This window comes from Oculina patagonica, unplaced genomic scaffold (assembly GCF_052425735.1).
Source record: "Oculina patagonica isolate OP01 unplaced genomic scaffold, crgOcupat unplaced15, whole genome shotgun sequence".
NCBI classification, from domain to species: domain Eukaryota; kingdom Metazoa; phylum Cnidaria; class Anthozoa; order Scleractinia; family Oculinidae; genus Oculina; species Oculina patagonica.
Window position 1 is genome coordinate 2711 of NW_027557518.1, and position 22208 is coordinate 24918.

At 38.5% G+C, this 22208-nt stretch overlaps 3 protein-coding genes and 1 pseudogene across 3 annotated transcripts; 3 read left to right on the top strand and 1 right to left on the bottom strand.

Moving 5' to 3' along the window:
* Window positions 1-698: 698 nt before the first annotated feature.
* Window positions 699-2333, top strand: LOC144639930 (uncharacterized). The gene is made up of 2 exons (XM_078499194.1): window positions 699-793; window positions 1546-2333. Exons 1-2 carry the CDS (start codon window positions 760-762, stop codon window positions 2091-2093), a joined length of 582 nt encoding a protein of 193 aa, XP_078355320.1. The 5' UTR covers window positions 699-759; the 3' UTR covers window positions 2094-2333.
* A 2226-nt stretch (window positions 2334-4559) lies between these two features.
* On the top strand, window positions 4560-5489 carry LOC144639928 (adenosine receptor A3-like). Its single transcript, XM_078499193.1, has one exon. The coding sequence runs from the start codon at window positions 4560-4562 to the stop codon at window positions 5487-5489; it is 930 nt and encodes a 309-aa protein (XP_078355319.1).
* A 1418-nt stretch (window positions 5490-6907) lies between these two features.
* Window positions 6908-9411, bottom strand: LOC144639914 (uncharacterized; annotated as a pseudogene).
* Window positions 9412-13280: 3869 nt separating this feature from the next.
* On the top strand, window positions 13281-14210 carry LOC144639916 (adenosine receptor A3-like). The gene has a single exon (XM_078499179.1). The coding sequence runs from the start codon at window positions 13281-13283 to the stop codon at window positions 14208-14210; it is 930 nt and encodes a 309-aa protein (XP_078355305.1).
* Window positions 14211-22208: the final 7998 nt, after the last annotated feature.

Consider the following 22208-nt stretch of genomic DNA (forward strand, 5'->3'; position numbering starts at 1 on the left):
TTTTTGCGTTATCTCCGGCGCGTGTGACGTAATCTGTTCTCAGCTAATCCAGAACATTTTGGCTTGTGCTACAAGGGAAAAGCGTGTTTATATCACAAATATTTTATCACATTAATGTTTTATGCATATAGTATCGTCATATCTTGGATTTTAGGTAAACCATGTTGCATTATTGCTGATATAAAAAATTTTATGTTATCAAAGACCCGAAGCGACGTTGCTTTTTTAATGATTACAAAGCCTTTTATTTACAACAACAACGTTTTCTTCGGTTCAAAAGTTCAACCGTGATTATTTTAAAAACTCAAAATGGAAAAAACAAAACGAAACGCAATCAAAATTCAAATCATTAGCGAGAGTTCAGTGATTTTTCAAACCGCATTTTCTGCCGTCTGGTTAACATAATTAACTTTTTTTTACATTTGCATAAGTTTGATGCATGTTTATCAATAATTTTAATAACACTTAAATCAATTTAATTTGAACTTAACGCTTAAAATCTAAAGGTTTGTTGGCTCAACAGTCAGTTGTGATTGTATACCAAGCGTGCGAAATCCGTCGGCCATTCGACAAGCTTTTCTCCTACGCACAAACGAAAGTCTCCTGGATTTCAAACAGTGAGAAGATTTTCCTTAATGTGAAGGCGTCGGCTTATGAACAAAGCGACATTGCCGGACGAAGTTCCAATTCAAAGCTGAAGTAAAAATTTCCGAATTTTCTCGTTGCAAATCACGATTCTTCCATGCACCCGTTGCTGTTATGATGTCATTTCAGTGTTTCGCTTTTCGATCAGGTAATTTTTACTTGTGCTACAAATGAGTATAAATGTATTTCTTTATAATTAACTTTCGTTTTCACTGTATCATATCTGATGTCGTGGCTGTTGATTCCGTTTTCTCGTCAGAAAAGATGAATGTAGAATTTTCGCTATAAAGTAGGACCTTTCGCTACAAAGTAGGACCTTTTGGCCTTATCACAAGCCCTAGGTAGAGCCAAACAACCAGCACAATAAAAAAGCCTATTGTTTTTCTTTCCTTTTTATTCATTCCATTTCGATTCTTGATTTTATTTTTTATTTTTTCGGCTTCTTAAAGATTTTGCTGGTTTGATGTTAGATTACGTAACATCGATTAAATTGTTCGTCGGCAAAAAAACTAGGATTTTGCCGACCGGTAAAAAAACTAGTTGGGTTACAAAAAGTCGCTTTAAAATAACCTGCAACTAAAGGTACCATCCTCCTGTTGATTTGTGTCTCAATTCGTAATTTTTTGTACTCTGTACATGTCTGCTTGCAACAGCTAGTGCACTGAATTTTAATTTACCACGCATGTAAATAAAAAAAATAAAAATCTAATAACAAAAAAAGCCCTTGGGGTCTTGTTCGTTTCAAAAACGGGAGCCTTGTACTTAGAACCGGCTGATATTTACCACAGACTCTTTGGATGTCAACTAATTTTCACTTGCAACGAATACAGTTCTGTGTGTTTTATACTGAACATATCCCCTCTGAAAGACTGTAACACTATTGTGTTATCTTTGTTACAGAATCAACATCACGGCCTGAGAAGGTGCGAAAGCGGAAGAAGAAGAAAGAGTATGAGTCACGGAAAGCGAATTACTTAGAAAACACTGTGACCGTCGATAAGGGCGACATAGATATTTGTACAATGGAAAATAAATTTCCGACGGTGGAGAAACTGTCCGTAAGAAAAACATCTTACAAGGCTGTATCAATGGAAAGTTTAACATTGCGTGGCAGGGAGCGAGCGTGGTCGCGAGTATCAGCCATGCATTCTGACGACTTTTGGACGAGGCACTTTGAGGGTTACAATTCAATTTCGTGGAGGAGTTTTCGCGCGGCTTTTCTGGAGGACTATGGAGCTGTCATTCATGACTTTGCACCACAAAGGATTCATTGGATTCTATCAATTGTACACACGGACATTTTTGCGGCAGCCGATGACATTCACAAGTTGTATTACGATAAATTTTGCGGAAAATCAGAACATCCAGATCGCCTTTGGCTCAAAATCAAGGAATATGCCTCGGAGAGGATTTTTCGTGAGGGTGTTATCGAATCTATGTTTGAGTAGACTTTAGCAGACTAAACATAACAGCGTAGTCGTGATAACTATAAAGGGTCATTTGCAAGTGAATAAAGTTACTAGGAATTTTTAATCAGATCCTGCTCCAATGCCAATTTCTTTCTTTGGCTTAGTTCAATTTTACCCATGCATATGTTATAATAGGCACCCACTAACAGTGTTTTTGATTTCAGGGTGTGGTAAATATGCATTCAAGGCGATTGTTTGCATTAAAATATGCGTTTCCCAGCTCGTTGTTTTTTATTGAAGAATTTTCTTTTTTAAAATAAATTTGATTATCTTGCTCTGACACACGTGGCAAATTTAAGCACGGAAATCTATTTTTCTCTTCGTTTCACTCCCTGAATGAACAGCCGAAACTTTAAGAAAATGGTTGTTGTTATTATTATTAAATAAAATTGACAGTTAAGGTTGGTGGTTTCTATAAGGACGTATATTAAACATGGACCCAGGTGGGGTGGTGGTCCTGGGACCATCCCTTATGCGTAAAGGTTTGTCTGGGGACAGAGTGTAATACACAGACTCACTGATCGTACTATCTATGTAACTGACGCTTGTTTTGCTGTCGGAGTAACGATGGGGCAGCAAGGGCAAGTGATGATTTAGCGTTTTCCTCACAGATTTCGCTCAGTATTTTTTTTTTTTATCAATTTCATTCCATAGCGAGTACAACGGGAAGGAATAGACTTTTATTGTTACTTGGGATGCAGAAGATTAAGCGCTTTTCGTTTGGATTCGTTGCATGCATGTGACGCATGTGAAGTCAAGAAATGCTGATAATTGAAGCCTGCCTAATCGGGTGTAAACAAATACGTGTACGTACAAGCTACCATATATAGCTCAGAAACGTATACGACGAAAATCAGGCCCAGGGGTGGTCCATCAGGTGTCCATGGACTGGGTCTTCAGGTGTGACCTGTGGAGCTGGTATATAAGGTGGTCCGTTGTTCAGGTCCACAATGGTATCGTTCATGGACTAGGTCTATAGGGTGGTCTATTGACCGAGTCCACGGTTCATGAGGTGTACGTGGACCGGGTCCACAGGGGTGGTCCATGAATCAGGGTACTTGTTAGGTATACTTCCTTTCCATATGGTCGTTGGCAATCGGTTGGCAACGTGAGGGAATTCAAAAGCTGGACCAACTTTAAGCAAGTTAACATTATTATTTGATGCATAAACTATTTGATGCTTAAAACTACACTAAAAAACTACACTGATCGTCAGTGTTCAATTTGATTATATGAAAATTAAAAAACACAGTTAAATTATTAGTGAACTATTTCACGAGTGTATTGAAGACCGGACCTCTTCCACGAACTTGTTGAACATTCTTAGATTAGCCGATAACTTAACCAGTTCATAAATATTAATACACAGTTATTGATCAGGTTAAAAATTAATCAAATACGGATTGTATGCAAAAGACGACGCATACATTTGTTTTCAGCGAGTCCTACATTGATCACCTTTCGCTCGATCCCACGTTTTACCTTAGTAGTAAGTCGGGTGAGTATGTGTTCCTTCTCTTAATTCTAACTGGTCAGTTCCTGAACTTCATAATTAAAGGCGTACCATCATCACGATTAAAAAATTACAAAACTTTAAAAACGCTGACTGAAAAAAGTGAAAAGGCCTGTTATTGTACAAGTTGATCAGTAAAAAATGCAGCTATAGAACTGTCCGTTTTTGATAACTGTATACAATTACGTAACTCGCCAAAGCATATCGACGTTTTAATTAAATGTCTCCCTTAAAATGTAAGTGTTGTTTGTTTTTTTTTTTGTTTTATGTTTTCGATTTCACAGAAGCATGGATTGATATTTATTTTTAATTCGTGTGCGGTTTAATATCTGGTCGTTTTAATATGACCGTGGGACAAAGTGTCTAGACCAAAGAGTAGTATGGCAAACTCACGGTTAAAAGCATCAGAACCAATTATTGTAACTTGTGTTTGGATAGGTTGAGGAATACAATGTTTACATGGCTTGGCTTCACCTCAATTTACCGCACACAGGGAATTAGAACTAATTATACCTGATTATGCAGATTAACCCAAGAACGTTTATTATAAGTTTTCTACTTTTGTTATATTGTTGGGCTTCCCTGCTCCCTAAACTTGCCCTGCCTTTTGACCTTCCATGTTCTTTAACGCCCTGCGTTTTTCAACTTCCTTTGCGCCTTCTGGCACAACGTAACCTTTAAAGTCGTCCTTCTTGCAGCTGCCCAGCTGTCAGGCCCATGCATGAGTATCGCTTTTAAATAAAACAATTCCCTTATCATTAATTTCCTCTGTCTATAAAAGGCACCCAGCCGACTTTTATACATTAACGCAACCTTTAAAAAAACCTGGTCCCGGATGCCGCCTCGTTATCTCACTGGTAACTCGTTAAATGAAAAGTCTTCCTGTCATGTAAGATTGATGCATTTACGAGCTAGCCTCTTGTCAAGGAAAGATGTCTAACTTCACTACAAATGAAAAAACACTCGAAGAATCTGTATGTTATACCAATCCAGACGATAAGCCTGCAGTGATATTTCTTTCAGTATTTAACTTTCTCTTTTCTATCGTCGCTTCCATTGGTAATATTTTGATTCTGATTGCGCTTCAAAAGCCGTCGACTTCTCTCCATCCTCCATCGAAAGTTCTGCTACGTTGTCTAGCTTCATCGGATCTCTGTGTTGGCATCATTTTACAACCACTGGTTGCCATCGTGTTTGTTTCTGTTGCAAACGAAAATTGGACTCTGTGTGGCCCCATTTTGGGCATAAGCTATGTGCTAGGTGTAGTTCTGTTCGGGGTGTCTCTGTTGACATTAACGGCCGTGAGTGTGGAAAGGCTTCTTGCTTTGTTGTTAGGGTTACGTTTTCGACAAATTGTAACTGTTAGGAGAACTGTTGCTATTGCAGTTTGTTTTTGGATCATAAATTTTGCTATCGCTGCCTGGTGTGTTTGGAATTATCTTGTTTTTCTGTGGTACGGATGTGTGCTGATACTTATATGTGTATTGACCGCTACCTTCTCCTACACCAAGATTTATGCTGATCTTCGCCATCACCAAACAGGAGTGCAAGATCAACCTTTACAAGCACAACAAAACCAAGGGGAAACTCCACTGAACATTGCTCGATACAGAAAGACCCTTTCAAGTTCGCTGTGGATACAGTTTACATTACTGGCGTGTTACCTTCCTTATTGTGTTGTAACAGCATTAGCAACCTTCACCGGTTTAACGCCGCCTCTTGTCCTAGGCTGGAGATTGACAGCATCTGTTGTCTTCCTCAACTCTTCTTTAAACCCTTTCCTTTACTGTTGGAAGATCGCAGAAGTGAGACAAGCGGTGAAAGACACAGTCAAACAACTGTTCTGTTGTTCATCAAGTTAGATATCGCAACAATTGACACCGGGACATCCTACAAGTACAATTGTGTTCGAGACGAAGTATTTACATTATAAACACGTTAAATATTTTTCCACTTGGGTGGAAACTCTGAAATAATACTATGCAGAGAAATAATTTGTGAAATACTGTCGCGTTGGGATCAGGAACGCACTTCAAACAACAACAACAGCAAATCGAATTGCATTTGGTTGTAAAGTCTGGCCATGGAAAAAGCTAACAACAATCCTCCATTGCGCGAGTAATCGACAACGGCGATAAGTTTGCGATCCCTTTTCCACGAAATATTTTTAAATTACACTGTGTAAGTAAGGAAAGAGATTTGTTCGTTCTGCGTGCTTTTGAAGAACTGGTAACATTGTATTATAAAGCGACTTAAAAAAGGGAACAAGTATACTAGTTAAATTCCAGAGAGAATGGACATTCTTGCGTAAAATGCCGGCATTACCCTTTTTACTTTAGAAAATAAAATAAATAAATGCAAATCAGCAAGCATTCAATTTAACTGTATGTCACGTCGCAAAATTTTACTTAAAAAATCAAAATCGTTTATTTTGTTAAGTGTCTCATTCTCGGTGCCAGTGACTGGAACCGAAAAAATGGAACTCTAGGCTACATCTGTAAGCAATCTCATTGGAAATGATTGTTTTGGTTTTGTAGCAGCGAAACATATCTTAGAATTGAAGTTTAAAAATGAGATAAAAACTGCTAGAGGATGTTTTCGTATAAGTAATATAAATGCTAATCAGGCTATGTTAAAAGCAGATGATGGTTAAAGAGAGAAGTGAAGTTTTTAATTAGTACCCTTGACATGCAATTACTAAGAGATCCCATGTTGAGAAAAGGTTTGCCAATAGGATAAGAGATAACTCTGAGGGCAATAAATGAACAGGAAATGTTCTAGTCGCCAGCCAATCATATTGTCACTCTCCTACAAAACACATCTCTTATTTAAAATATTTCTGTTAATAAATTTCTTTCTGTTTATTCAGGCTATTAGTTAATACTCATGACTTTCTACCTGTTAAAGCAAGGAATAAATATAAACGGTTTAACTAAACGAAGCAGATGTTGTCCCGCTCTTTGTTCTACCTGTTAAACCAGCCGATGCCTCCAACATGTAAATACTACCTAATATTATCAGAGGCACAAATTTCAAAAGAAAAAGTTGAAAGACATTATTTTCCAAAAGGAAATAATTCGATGTTGACAAAAATTGAATGAGAAGGTACTAGTTGAAGCATTTGTCATTTTTTTGTTTAAGAGTCTAAAAGGAAAAATCATTAGTTTTGAATTTTGCTTAATTAACCAAAACTGCCAAAACTAAAATACGAAATCTGTCACAATCTTCACAAATCATGACATCATTTTATGCGTGTCTAATCTTTATACGGTAATTTCTGTCACACAATGTTAACACAATCATTTTGCTCCCTTTCCTTGTCACCATTTCTCAAAAAGCCCGCAGCATTGGCATCTACGTATGCGCGGTACCCTTCACAGTGATACGCCGAGAACATCCGGGATGTGAAGAACTGATTGGCAGTGCTGTGCTGTGGAAAGACGTTACAACATATCTTGGACAACCCCTGGCAAGCTTGTCGGTGACAGCACTCGCAGCAGCAGAGGGTCAACTTATTGACTTCATCTTGTGTGAAAAACACGCCGTCGGGTGCATCGAAAGCATGTACATTGGTCGAACGATTTCCATCCATTTCGTCACTGACGCCATGTTGTGGATCTCTTGGTACGATAAGTAGAATTTCTCCTTCGCCTTCTTCACCAAATTCATCGCTTTGGTAACGAACCTTGAATCTGAAAAAACAACAAAGGGAGAATTTACAAACGGGATAATTTAAAGACTATATAAATATTCTGTACTATGCATTGATTTCGGAAAACATTTAAGCAGGATGGGAGAAAGAAAGCGTGTATTTTATTTGTTTTCTGTTCCATTTTTTTGACTATTTTTCTAAATAGCAAGACTTGTGGACAATGAAGAGACTCTCTTACCGAATTCGTGTTAACTCTCAAGGAACTGTTTTAATTTCTCAAGGGAATACTTTTCGCTGTGGGCCATAAAAACGTCACTCAATAGGAATGCGTCAGCACTTCCGATCCCGAAGTGTTATCCATTGTTTGTGTTCTGTTTTTTCGATTTGATGCATGTGTTAACTATGGAAAGGCGATGACCTCAACAAAAGAAAAAGGTACAAGGCGGGGAATTTCGATGGCCCTGTCTGCGTCAGACTACAGTCTATAATTTTTTCCATTTTCACGCGTCGCTCGTCATCTAGCCTTTGCAAATTAAAGGTAGGTATTTTTCAAAGATCTCTGCGGGGGGAAAGGGGGGGGGGGGCCTTGGGGGGGGCCCCCCATTTATCGATTGAATCGCTTAGTTTTACCGTGTCTGTATTTATATGACGTCAAATGATGCAAAATATTAATCTGCATTTCCACAATTTTCCAACGACACATTGCATGGGAAACATAACTGTGCTATGACGCTGCCATGATCATGGTTGGTTTAGTTATGGTGACGAACCTAGTAAGAATAAATTTTAAAATCATATAATTTTAATTTTGAGTATTACTTTAACATATACGTAGTACTGTTTATTATACTACACATGGTGGCTGAAATAAGTTGTACTGTCATCTGGTGATGCTGGACAGTGAAATTGTCGGGCATGAATTGAAATTGAACGGGCATGGACTGAAATTGTCCAACATCCTGATAATATTGTCAAATTTGACCTTTGTACTCTTGGATGTTGAAGCCGGCCATTAGGGTATTTCTCGTATGGCAACCTTTAAATCCGTGAGCGTTATTCATGGGGTCCATTTTGCCACGTTTCCTCTAAAACAACCTCCCGTATAAAGCTTAATTTCAACTTATGCCAGCCTATCTCAATCCGTAAGCTAGTACTTGAAATTGGTTTTATACAAGCGTATTCTTTTACGAGAAGAGCGACGTACCAGATACCTGATACCTACCTTACCCTACTATACTACTTTCATTGCAAATAGTGTTAATTGAGACCATAGTTAGAAGAGAGGACTAACTATGCTTAGCAGATGCAAAATCGCCTAAGCAAAAAAAAGAAAGAACTACAAACTTGTAATAATGCTGCTTTCCTCCTGTTTTTGGTCTCACAAACTTCTCCAAGAGGTCGAAAATGATGTCTTGGCCGTCTTCACTTAGAAACGAACAGTTTAGCTTGGTACAAGCAAGCATCAGTGCAATCAAAAAGTTGTCTCCGTAGTATTGGTCGTCATGCTTATAACGGCAGCGTCAACAACAACAATCCTTCGTAGCCTTCTCTTTAACAGCGGTAAAATAGCAAGGTTTTCAATATGGCCTCCATCGCTAAGCAGCAGTATTGGTGGCGGCATTGGGCCAGTGTTTTCATTGGAAAACATTTCTCTCACAAAATAGACGAAAGAAATGTGTACGATAAACCACCTGAATTGACAAAATAGCAAGAATAACGTATGTTGACTCGTGCTCAGGATTTGCCTTAACAGAATATTTTGCATGTCATGTTGCGTCAATAATCATAGGGTTTTTTAGCGTGAATTCATGTTAAATGTCTGTTGAGCCAACGTCGTTCCAAGTGCCCCGGGAACCAGATTGCTCTCGAGCTTTAGAACTTAAGAGTGAAATCGAGATTACTCGAGCCTCCTTGAGGAAAGAAAACTAGTTCGATAAATCGAAAGTGCGGGTATCGGAGGTAAAAGTGCAGTGTTCGCCTTATTGAGAAATTGGTAATACATTATTATTTTCATTCTAGCCCTTACCTTGCTAATTTCTCCCACCATCTTGGTTGTTCCGCACCAGTGTCGATAAGAACGATGAAAACCAGTACAAGATGTATGGCAAAGAAGCTTGTTACTCCTATCTTGACGGATTGTTCTGCATCGTGGTAAAGTGCCGGTATAATTATTAATGGAAGGCCATAAAATTGCAAAATAACAGAAATAAGAAGGTTATGTTATGGAACAACTTTGAGTCATCAGATCAATAATCAGATCAATTAAAAATCTCTAGGAATTTAAATTAGAACAGAGGACTGAACGCGCGCATTTGAAGGTACCATTGGCCAAATAGCAGACTAGAGTAGCAAATATTTCTTAGTGTATGATTAATTGTCAGGCTGTCTGGCAACTTTAAAATCTACCCACAACCACGCAAACACCCACGTAAGACATATTGGAGCTTATTTTCATGTGCTAACCACGTCCTTTAATTTAGGCATCTCTCATAAAAAAATTACTGCATCGGCAAGTAACATATTTCAAATATGGATTGTGGTCTATCAAATGAGCCGCATCATAGAGCTGGAGTTTATATTAACTTTCTCCCCTTAGGACTAACAGGATTCTTCCTGATGGGGTGATAGATGGTTTCCATTGGACCACCCCGAACTTTCGAAACCAAATTGTACGTGTCAGCGTAAAGATTAGTCTGGGGACAGGGTATAATACACAGGCTTATGCCATTAAATATTCGATCACTTCGCACTATCAATGTAATTGAGGCTTGTTTTGCTGCCGGAGTAAGGATGGGGCGGCAAGGGCATGTGAAGCTTTAGCGTTTTCCTCACAGATTTCGCTCAGTATTATTTTGCAACGAGTTCATTCCATAGCAAGTACAACGGAAAGGACTAGACTATTATTGTTATAATGAGATGCAGAAGATATAGCGCTCTTCGTTTGGATTCGTTGTATACAAAGTTTAGCTTTGAAATAAATATGAAGTCAAGAAACGGTGATAAAACGCAGCCTGCCTTATGGAGGGTTAGCGAACACTTCCACTGACTGGGTCCTCCGGGGTGACCCGTGGAGCTAGGAGTATGGCTCCTATACTAAATTCTGATTGGTCATTTCGTAAACTTCATAATTAATGGATTAAAAAACTAAAAATAATTAAGCGCTAACAGAAAAGTAAGCCGACCCGTAATTGTCCAGGTTTATTAGTAAAAAAGGAGTCTGCCTTTTGGTCGAGGGTCGAGGGTCGAGGGTACATTGTCGAGGGTGAGGGTAAAATGTCGAGGGTAGAAAATTTTCACAATTTTCAAAAATTTACCAACCATTACAATTAATTATAATTGTGGGTAAGATATTCAATAGCACGTAGACATCGCTAGGCGTTTAGTACCCACAGAAGGCCATGTATACACGAATAACTACGTGAATAGAAAAGAGCTAGGGTCGAATCCAATTGTCGAGTAAACTCCTTATTTTTTTCTTTCTTGACATAGCCAAGATCCAGATAATGAAATTTCTCGGGATGAATCACGCGCTAACATTTATTAAATCCGACTTTACTGAAAATGTTCACAAGTCGACCTGTTCAGGTATCACCGTACTGAAAAAGACGGCGACTAGTAGATTTACCCACAATTCTCGGCGCACGGAAACTCTTATTCGCTCATAAAAACGCAAAGGAAAAGTCTGAAAACTTAAAACCTGGCATACACAATGTTGTTAGTTCATGAAGAATCTTCACCAAGACATGGCTTTTTCTGGTGTCTATTGCCTGTGCTAGGTTCACAAGGAGTTGTGTTGAAATGTACAGTCACCACTCACCATCTTTTTTCTGTACGTTGGATTCGAAAGTTAAAACACGACGGTCGAAAGAAAACACATCCATGGTACTAAAGATGAGATGTTCAACATGACACGAGCTTGGGACAAAGAAAAATTCTGAGTCCCCGACGGGAATCGAACCCATGGCCTCCCAGATACCGGTTGGGCGCTCTAACCAACTGAGCTACGAGAGACTCGTTGTAAGCTGGGCCATGTGACACGCGTCCTGCATACTGCTAGGATCAGCAATGCCGAAATCATCAAGTTTGTAGTAAATAATAAAGATGGTAAATTTCAAGCTCGGTAATAAATAATAAAGATCTTTATTACCGAGCTTGAAATTTACCATCTTTAGTGATATTAATATTGTTATAGTACTTCCTCACCCGTGATTAATAATAAATAAATAAATTAATTAATTAATAATTAACTAAATTATCTTTTATTAATATTGGAAATATTGTTACCCTCGACCCTACCCTCGACATGTTACCCTCACCCTCGACAATGTACCCTCGACCCTCGACCCTCGACCAAAAGGCAGACTCGTAAAAAAGCGGTTAAAGAACAATTGATGACTGACCGCATATAATTTGTTTCTTCGCCAAAGCAGATAGACGTTTTAATAAAATACCTCCCTTAACAAAATAATATCAGTCTTGCATGGGTTTTTGCCTTATGTTTTCGGTTTTACTTAAGCATCGTTTGATGTTTATTTTTACTCGACTGCAATTACTTTTCATCCCTTCATTTACATATTAATTGTAGCAGTCGTATTTCTGTTAGCCTTGTCAAATTACTCGCAAAGAACTTAAAAGCTATGAAAAAATCATAATCAGCCACAAGGTAATTTTATAAACAGGAAAGATAAAGTTAATTCATACGCGGTTTAATATCTAGCAGTTATTATCTGCCCGTGTGGCAAAGTGTCCACACCAAAGACAGTCACAAGATAAATATGTCAAATCCTAATGGGTCATTATGGAAAACTCACAGTTAAAACGTCAGAACTGATTGCTGCAAATTGTTCTCGGGTAAGTTGAAGAGTACAATGTTTACATGGCTTAGCTGTACGTCAACTCACTGCATACAGGGAATTAAAGCTGATTATACCTGATTATGCAGATACGCAAGCACGTTTTAGGCGGGGTTTTGATATGGGTTTAACAGAATTATCTCGTTCACGTTTCAAGGAATCCGAAAACGCTTCACTCATCCCATATATCTATGTTTTGCGGTATTTTGTAAACTTTGGGTAATTTTGGGAATTTTGGGGAGGAGATAGTTTTTTCTTAAAATATTGATTAAATTTAGAGAAATACTTAATATTGGAGATTAAATACCGGTATGTAGTTAAAAATTGATAGACGGATACCAGACAGTCCCACTGACAACCTGGAATGCTCTTGCGTAGGGGTCAACTGTCTGGTGATGTTTAATTTTTTTCTTCTTCAATCTCTTCTTTAAACCTCTTGAAACTTTATTCAAATTCAGGAGGAACCCCACCTTAATATAGGGTATTTTATTATTTTTGTTGTGTTCTTGGGCTTCACTGCAGCTTCATCTTGCTGTGTCATTTAACTTTCCCTGTTCTTTAACTTCCCGTGTTTTTCAACTTCCTGTGTGTCTTCTGATACAAAGTAAACTTCAAACACGGTCTTCTTGTAGCTTGTCCAGCTGCCTTTCCAATGTGTCAGTTTCCCTTTTAAATCAAACGATTCCCTTGCACCCAGCTATAATACTGTAATACAACGTTTAAGAAATCTGGCCCGGATACTGCCTCGTCATCTCACTGGTAACTCGTTAAACCTCCTGTGATGATAAAGCTGGTGCTTTTAAGAGCTGGCCTCTTGTAAAGGAAAGATGTCTAACTCCACTAGAAATTGACACAAAATAGCCTTCAAACACAGCCTTGTTGCAGCTTGCTCACGGTGATAGGCTGGTTTGAATTTATTCAGTTTAAACTATAATAGACGCCAAGCTGTCTGCTCATGTATCAGTTTCCTGTCAGGTAAAACAATTCCCTTATCAATATTTCAGTTCTCTCTATGTAAAATGCCACCGACCGGCTATCATGCAGCCTAGACACAGATACTGCTTCGGCGAGTTACTGGTGACTCGTTACAAGAAAAGACTTTCTACCATGTCTTACGATGCTTTTATGAGCTAGACTGTCAAGGAAAGATGTCTAACTCCACTAGAAACAGCCAAACGCTTGAAGAATTCATTTGCTCGACAAATCCAGACAATAAGCCTGCAGTAATATTCCTTTCAGCTTTCAACTTCCTTTTTTCCATCATTGCTTCCATTGGTAACATTTTGATTCTGACTGCCCTTCAAAAGCCGTCGACTTCTCTCCATCCTCCATCGAAAGTTCTGCTGCGTTGTCTAGCTACATCAGATCTCTGTGTTGGCATCATTTTACAACCAATGGTCGCCATCCTGTTTGTCTCTGTTGCAAACGAAAATTGGACTCTGTGTGGCCCCATCTTAGGCATAAGCTTTCTGTTAGGTGTAGTTCTCTTCGGGGTGTCTCTGTTGACATTAACGGCAGTGAGTGTGGAAAGGCTTCTCGCTTTCTTGTTGGGGTTACGTTTTCGACAAATTGTAACTGTTAGGAGAACTGTTGCTGTTACAGTTTGTTTTTGGGTCATAAATTTCGTTATCGCCGCGTGGTGTGTTTGGAATTATTTTGTCTTTCTGTGGTACGGATGTGTGCTGATACTTACATGTGTATTAACCTCTACCTTCACTTACACCAAGATCTATGCCCATCTTCGCCGTCACCAAACAAGAGTGCAAGACCAATCTTCCCAAACACAACAAAACCAAGGGGAAGTTCCACTGAACATTGCTCGATACAGAAAGACCCTTTCTAGTTCACTGTGGATACAGTTTACATTACTGGCGTGTTACCTTCCGTATTGTGTTGTAACAGCAATCGCAACCTTCACCGGTTTAACGCCGCCTCTTGTCCTGGGCTGGAGGTTTACAACATCTGTTGTATTCCTAAACTCTTCTTTAAACCCTTTCCTTTATTGTTGGAAGATCGCAGAAGTAAGACAAGCGGTGAAAGACACAGTCAAACAACTGTTCTATTGTTCGTCAAGTTAGATATCGCAACAATTGACACCGGGAATTCTTCCAAGTACAATTGTGTACGAGAAGAAGTATTTATCTAACCAACACGTTAAATATTTTTTCACCTTGGTAGCAACTCTGAAATAATACTTTACAGAGGAATAATTTGTGAAATATTGTCGCACTGGGATCAGGAACCCTCTTCAACCAGCAACAACAACAGCAAATGGTATTGCATTTGGTTGGCAAGTCTGGCCATGGGAAAAAGCTGACAACAATCCTCCATTGCGCGCGAGTAATCTACAACGATGATAAGTTTTATTTGGATCCCTTTTCCATGAAATAGTTTTAAATTACAATGATCGTCTGTGTATCAAGTGAGGAGACAGCTTTGTTCGTTTTGTTTTTTTGAAGAACTAGTAACATTGTATTATAAAGCGACTTGTAAAAGGGAACTAGTATACTAGTTTAATTCCGGAGAGAATCGACATTCTTGGGCTAAATGCTGCCATTATTCTCTATACTTTAGTTAATAAAATAAAGAAATGCAAATCAGCTTGCATTAAATTTAAATGTATGTCACGTCGCAAAATTTCACTTAAAAATCGTTTTTTTTTATATGACTCATTGAGAATATGGAACTCTAGGTTACATCTGTAAGCAATATCATAGGCCAAATGTTTACTATTTCTGATATTCTTGGTTTTCTAGCAGCGAAACATATGTGAGAATTGAAATTTAAAAATGAGATAAAATCTGATAGAGGATGTTTTCATATTAGTAATATAAATGCTAATCAGACTATGTTAAAAGCAGATGATGGTTCAAAGAAAAAATACACTTTTTAATAAGGACCCTTCTTAACAGTAAATTGACATGCAATACTAAGAGATCCCATGTTAATAAAAGGTTTACCAATAAGATTAGAGATTACTCTGAAAAAGAATCACTGTACAGGAAATGTTCTAGTCGCCAGCCAATCATATTTTTGCTCTCTTCCAAAACACGTCTCTAATTTAAAATATTTCTTTTACTGATTTTTCTATCTGTTTATTCAGGCTATTAGTTAATAGTCATGATTTTCTACTTGTAAAAGCATGGAATAGATATGAACGGTTTTACTAAACGAAGCAGATGTTCTCCCGCTCTTTGTTCTACTTGTAAAACCAGCAGATGCCTCCAACATGTAAATACTACCTAATAATATTATCAGCGGCATACATGTCAAGAGAAAAAGTTGAAAGACATTATTTTCCAAAAGGAAATAATTCGATGTTGATAAAAATGGAATGAGATCTAGAAGGTACATGTTGAAACATTTGTCATTTTTTTTGTTTAAGATTCTAAAATTAAAAATCCTTAATTTTGAATCTTGCTTAACCAAAACTACCAAAACTAAAATACGAAAAAAGGACGACTAAAAGTACCTTCAGAGAAAACTATATAATCAATATTTGAAAAATATTCAAAGGTGCAACGCCTGGGATAGCGTTAACTGAACATTTTAGCAACATTTTTCCAGTACGCCTTTCCCAATCTGTCAAAATCTTCACGAATCTTGACCATCTTAAGCTTGGCTCTTTGCTTTGTCATGAAACATTTAGCAAGTTTTGCAAACGACATCATTTTATGCGCCTCTAATCTTTATACGGTAATTTCTGTCACACAATGTTAACATTATCATTTTGCTCCCTTTCCTTGTCACCATTTCTCAAAAAGCCAACAGCATTGGCATCTACGCATGCGCCGTACCCTTCACAGTGATACGCCGAGAACATCTTGGATGTGAAGAACTGATTGGCAGTGCTGTGCTGTGGAAAGACGTTACAACATATCTTGGACAACCCCTGACAAGCTTGTCGGTGACAGCACTCGCAGCAACAGAGAGTCAAGTTATTGACTTCATCTTGTGTGAAAAACACACCGTCGGGTGCATCGAAAGGATGCAAATTAGTCGAACGATTTCCATCCATTCCGTCATTTACGCCATGCTGCGGATTTCTTGGTACGATAAGTAGAATTTCTCCTTCGCCTTCTTCACCGAATTCATCGCTTTGGTAACGAACCTTGAATCTGAAAAAGCAACAAAAGGAGAATTTACAACCGGGATAATTTCAAGGCTATTTAAATATTCTGTACTCTGCATTGATATCGGAGAACATTTAAGCAGGATGAAGAGAAAGAAAGCGTGCGTTTTACTTGTTTCTGCTCCTTTTTTTCGACTATTTTGCTTGTTAAAGTAAAATAGTAAGACTTGTGGACAATGAAGTCACTCTCTTACCGAATTCTTGGTAACTCTCAAGGAACTGTTTTAATTTCTCAAGGGAATACTTTTCGCTGTGGGTGATAAAAACGTCACTCAAGAGGAATGCGTCAGCACTTCCGATCCCGAATTGTTACAAGGCGGGCAATTTCGATGGCCTTGTCCGTGTCGAGACTACAGTCTATTTTTTTTTTCCATTTTCACGCGTCGCTCGTCATCTAGCCTTGCAAATTAAAGGTTGGTATTTTTCAAAGATCTCTGCCATTCATCGATTGAATCGCTTAGTTTTATCATGCCTGTGTTTATATGACGTTAAATGATGCAAAATATTAATATGCATTTCCACAATTTTCCAGCGACACATTGCATGGGAAACATAACTGTGCTATGACGCTACCATGATAATGGTTGGTTTAGTTATGGTGACGAACCTAGTAAGAATAAATTTTAAAATCATATACAGTCGAAGCTCTCTTAACGGACACTCTCGTAAGCGGACAGCTCTACTTACGGCCACCTTGTTAGAAACCCCGTTTTTACTCCCATACAAACTCTGTATTTTTACATTCTCGTAAGCGGACATTCCCGTAAGCGGCCGCGGACACTTTCCGAGATTACGACTTAGACTTTTTCTTTGTTTTTAAGCTCCCGTAAGCGGACACCGCAAAGAAAATCATATAAAAAACCTCTGTATCTTGTATTAATCAATCAACTTCACATCGCCGTTTGTCACAATGATTTTACTGTAATTACAGTACCATATTTCAGTGTTTGTTTTGTCGTCATCCACGTCCGGTTACATTTCGAAACATGCATATTACCATTATGTTAGCTGGGCAAGCTCCCGTAAGCGGCCATCTATCCCCTACACCTCTAGTGGCCGCTTACAAGAATTATTCTCGTAAGCGGCCAGCTCCAATTGCGGACACTTTTTTCGCGTCCCGAGGGTGTCCGCTTATGAGAGCTTCGACTGTAATTTTAATTTTGAGTATTACTTTAACATATACGTAGTACTGTTTATTATACTACACATGGTGGCTGAAATAAGTTGTACTGTCATCTGGTGAAGCTGGACAGTGAAATTGTCGGGCACGAATTGAAATTGAACGGGCATGGACTGAAATTGTCCAACATCCTGATAATATTGTCAAATTTGACCTTTGTACTCTTGGATGTTGAAGCCGGCCATTAGGGTATTTCTCGTATGGCAACCTTTAAATCCGTGAGCGTTATTCATGGGGTCCATTTTGCCACGTTTCCTCTAAAACAACCTCCCGTATAAAGCTAAATTACAACTTATGCCAGCCTATCTCAATCCGTAAGCTAGTACTTGAAATTGGTTTTATACAAGCGTATTCTTTTACGAGAAGAGCGACGTACCAGATACCTGATACCTACCTTACCCTACTATACTACTTTCATTTCAAGTAGTGCTACTTGAGACCATAGTTAGAAGAGAGGACTAACTATGTTTAGCAGATGCAAAATCGCCAAAGCAAAAAGAGAAAGAACAACAAACTTGTAATAACGCTGCTTTCCTCCTGTTTTTGGTCTCACAAACTTCTCCAAGAGGTCGAAAAATGATGTCTTGGCCGTCTTCACTTAGAAACGAACAGTTTAGCTTGGTACAAGCAAGCATCAGTGCAATCAAAAAGTTGTCTCCGTAGTATTGGTCGTCATGCTTATAACGGCAGCGTCAACAACAACAATCCTTCGTAGCCTTCTCTTTAACAGCGGTAAAATAGCAAGGTTTTCAATATGGCCTCCATCGCTAAGCAGCAGTATTGGTGGCGGCATTGGGCCAGTGTTTTCATTGGAAAACATTTGTCTCACAAAATAGACGAAAGGAATGTGTACGATAAACCACCTGAATTGACAAAATAGCGAGAATAACGTATGTTGACTCGTGCTCAGGATTTGCCTTAACAGAATATTTTGCATGTCATGTTGCGTCAATCATCATAGGGTTTTTTAGCGTGAATTCATGTTAAATGTCTGTTGAGCCAACGTCGTTCCAAGTGCCCCGGGAACCAGATTGCTCTCGAGCTTTAGAACTTAAGAGTGAAATCGAGATTACTCGAGCCTCCTTGAGGAAAGAAAACTAGTTCGATAAATCGAAAGTGCGGGTATCGGAGGTAAAAGTGCAGTGTTCGCCTTATTGAGAAATTGGTAATACATTATTATTTTCATTCTAGCCCTTACCTTGCTAATTTCTCCCACCATCTTGGTTGTTCCGCACCAGTGTCGATAAGAGCGATGAAAACCAGTACAAGATGTATGGCAAAGAAGCTTGTTACTCCTATCTTGACGGATTGTTCTGCATCGTGGTAAAGTGCCGGTATAATTATTAATGGAAGGCCATAAAATTGCAAAATAACAGAAATAAGAAGGTTATGTTATGGAACAACTTTGAGTCATCAGATCAATAATCAGATCAATTAAAAATCTCTAGGAATTTAAATTAGAACAGAGGACTGAACGCGCGCATTTGAAGGTACCATTGGCCAAATAGCAGACTAGAGTAGCAAATATTTCTTAGTGTATGATAAATTGTCAGGCTGTCTGGCATCTTTAAAATCTACCCACAACCACGCAAACACCCACGTAAGACATATTGGACCTTATTTTCATGTGCTAACCACGTCCTTTAATTTAGGCATCTCTCATAAAAAAATTACTGCATCGGCAAGTAACATATTTCAAATATGGATTGTGGTCTATCAAATGAGCCGCATCATAGAGCTGGAGTTTATATTAACTTTCTCCCCTTAGGACTAACAGGATTCTTCCTGATGGGGTGATAGATGGTTTCCATTGGACCACCCCGAACTTTCGAAACCAAATTGTACGTGTCAGCGTAAAGATTAGTCTGGGGACAGGGTATAATACACAGGCTTATGCCATTAAATATTCAATCACTTCGCACTATCAATGTAATTGAGGCTTGTTTTGCTGCCGGAGTAAGGATGGGGCGGCAAGGGCATGTGAAGCTTTAGCGTTTTCCTCACAGATTTCGCTCAGTATTATTTTGCAACGAGTTCATTCCATAGCAAGTACAACGGAAAGGACTAGACTATTATTGTTATAATGAGATGCAGAAGATATAGCGCTCTTCGTTTGGATTCGTTGTATACAAAGTTTAGCTTTGAAATAAATATGAAGTCAAGAAACGGTGATAAAACGCAGCCTGCCTTATGGAGGGTTAGCGAACACTTCCACTGACTGGGTCCTCCGGGGTGACCCGTGGAGCTAGGAGTATGGCTCCTATACTAAATTCTGATTGGTCATTTCGTAAACTTCATAATTAATGGATTAAAAAACTAAAAATAATTAAGCGCTAACAGAAAAGTAAGCCGACCCGTAATTGTCCAGGTTTATTAGTAAAAAAGGAGTCTGCCTTTTGGTCGAGGGTCGAGGGTCGAGGGTACATTGTCGAGGGTGAGGGTAAAATGTCGAGGGTAGAAAATTTTCACAATTTTCAAAAATTTACCAACCATTACAATTAATTATAATTGTGGGTAAGATATTCAACAGCACGTAGACATCGCTAGGCGTTTAGTACCCACAGAAGGCCATGTATACACGAATAACTACGTGAATAGAAAAGAGCTAGGGTCGAATCCAATTGTCGAGTAAACTCCTTATTTTTTTCTTTCTTGACATAGCCAAGATCCAGATAATGAAATTTCTCGGGATGAATCACGCGCTAACATTTATTAAATCCGACTTTACTGAAAATGTTCACAAGTCGACCTGTTCAGGTATCACCGTACTGAAAAAGACGGCGACTAGTAGATTTACCCACAATTCTCGGCGCACGGAAACTCTTATTCGCTCATAAAAACGCAAAGGAAAAGTCTGAAAACTTAAAACCTGGCATACACAATGTTGTTAGTTCATGAAGAATCTTCACCAAGACATGGCTTTTTCTGGTGTCTATTGCCTGTGCTAGGTTCACAAGGAGTTGTGTTGAAATGTACAGTCACCACTCACCATCTTTTTTCTGTACGTTGGATTCGAAAGTTAAAACACGACGGTCGAAAGAAAACACATCCATGGTACTAAAGATGAGATGTTCAACATGACACGAGCTTGGGACAAAGAAAAATTCTGAGTCCCCGACGGGAATCGAACCCATGGCCTCCCAGATACCGGTTGGGCGCTCTAACCAACTGAGCTACGAGAGACTCGTTGTAAGCTGGGCCATGTGACACGCGTCCTGCATACTGCTAGGATCAGCAATGCCGAAATCATCAAGTTTGTAGTAAATAATAAAGATGGTAAATTTCAAGCTCGGTAATAAATAATAAAGATCTTTATTACCGAGCTTGAAATTTACCATCTTTAGTGATATTAATATTGTTATAGTACTTCCTCACCCGTGATTAATAATAAATAAATAAATTAATTAATTAATAATTAACTAAATTATCTTTTATTAATATTGGAAATATTGTTACCCTCGACCCTACCCTCGACATGTTACCCTCACCCTCGACAATGTACCCTCGACCCTCGACCCTCGACCAAAAGGCAGACTCGTAAAAAAGCGGTTAAAGAACAATTGATGACTGACCGCATATAATTTGTTTCTTCGCCAAAGCAGATAGACGTTTTAATAAAATACCTCCCTTAACAAAATAATATCAGTCTTGCATGGGTTTTTGCCTTATGTTTTCGGTTTTACTTAAGCATCGTTTGATGTTTATTTTTACTCGACTGCAATTACTTTTCATCCCTTCATTTACATATTAATTGTAGCAGTCGTATTTCTGTTAGCCTTGTCAAATTACTCGCAAAGAACTTAAAAGCTATGAAAAAATCATAATCAGCCACAAGGTAATTTTATAAACAGGAAAGATAAAGTTAATTCATACGCGGTTTAATATCTAGCAGTTATTATCTGCCCGTGTGGCAAAGTGTCCACACCAAAGACAGTCACAAGATAAATATGTCAAATCCTAATGGGTCATTATGGAAAACTCACAGTTAAAACGTCAGAACTGATTGCTGCAAATTGTTCTCGGGTAAGTTGAAGAGTACAATGTTTACATGGCTTAGCTGTACGTCAACTCACTGCATACAGGGAATTAAGGCTGATTATACCTGATTATGCAGATACGCAAGCACGTTTTAGGCGGGGTTTTGATATGGGTTTAACAGAATTATCTCGTTCACGTTTCAAGGAATCCGAAAACGCTTCACTCATCCCATATATCTATGTTTTGCGGTATTTTGTAAACTTTGGGTAATTTTGGGAATTTTGGGGAGGAGATAGTTTTTTCTTAAAATATTGATTAAATTTAGAGAAATACTTAATATTGGAGATAAAATACCGGTATGTAGTTAAAAATTGATAGACGGATACCAGACAGTCCCACTGACAACCTGGAATGCTCTTGCGTGGGGGTCAACTGTCTGGTGATGTTTAATTTTTTTCTTCTTCAATCTCTTCTTTAAACCTCTTGAAACTTTATTCAAATTCAGGAGGAACCCCACCTTAATATAGGGTATTTTATTATTTTTGTTGTGTTCTTGGGCTTCACTGCAGCTTCATCTTGCTGTGTCATTTAACTTTCCCTGTTCTTTAACTTCCCGTGTTTTTCAACTTCCTGTGTGTCTTCTGATACAAAGTAAACTTCAAACACGGTCTTCTTGTAGCTTGTCCAGCTGCCTTTCCAATGTGTCAGTTTCCCTTTTAAATCAAACGATTCCCTGGCACCCAGCTATAATACTGTAATACAACGTTTAAGAAATCTGGCCCGGAT

Coding starts and splice junctions, on each gene's coding strand:
- LOC144639930 (XM_078499194.1), top strand. CDS start 760: ATGATGTCATTTCAGTGTTTCGCTTTTCGATCAG. Junction 794..1,545: donor GTGTTTCGCTTTTCGATCAG/GTAATTTTTACT, acceptor TCTTTGTTACAG/AATCAACATCACGGCCTGAG.
- LOC144639928 (XM_078499193.1), top strand. CDS start 4,560: ATGTCTAACTTCACTACAAATGAAAAAACACTCGAAGAATCTGTATGT.
- LOC144639916 (XM_078499179.1), top strand. CDS start 13,281: ATGTCTAACTCCACTAGAAACAGCCAAACGCTTGAAGAATTCATTTGC.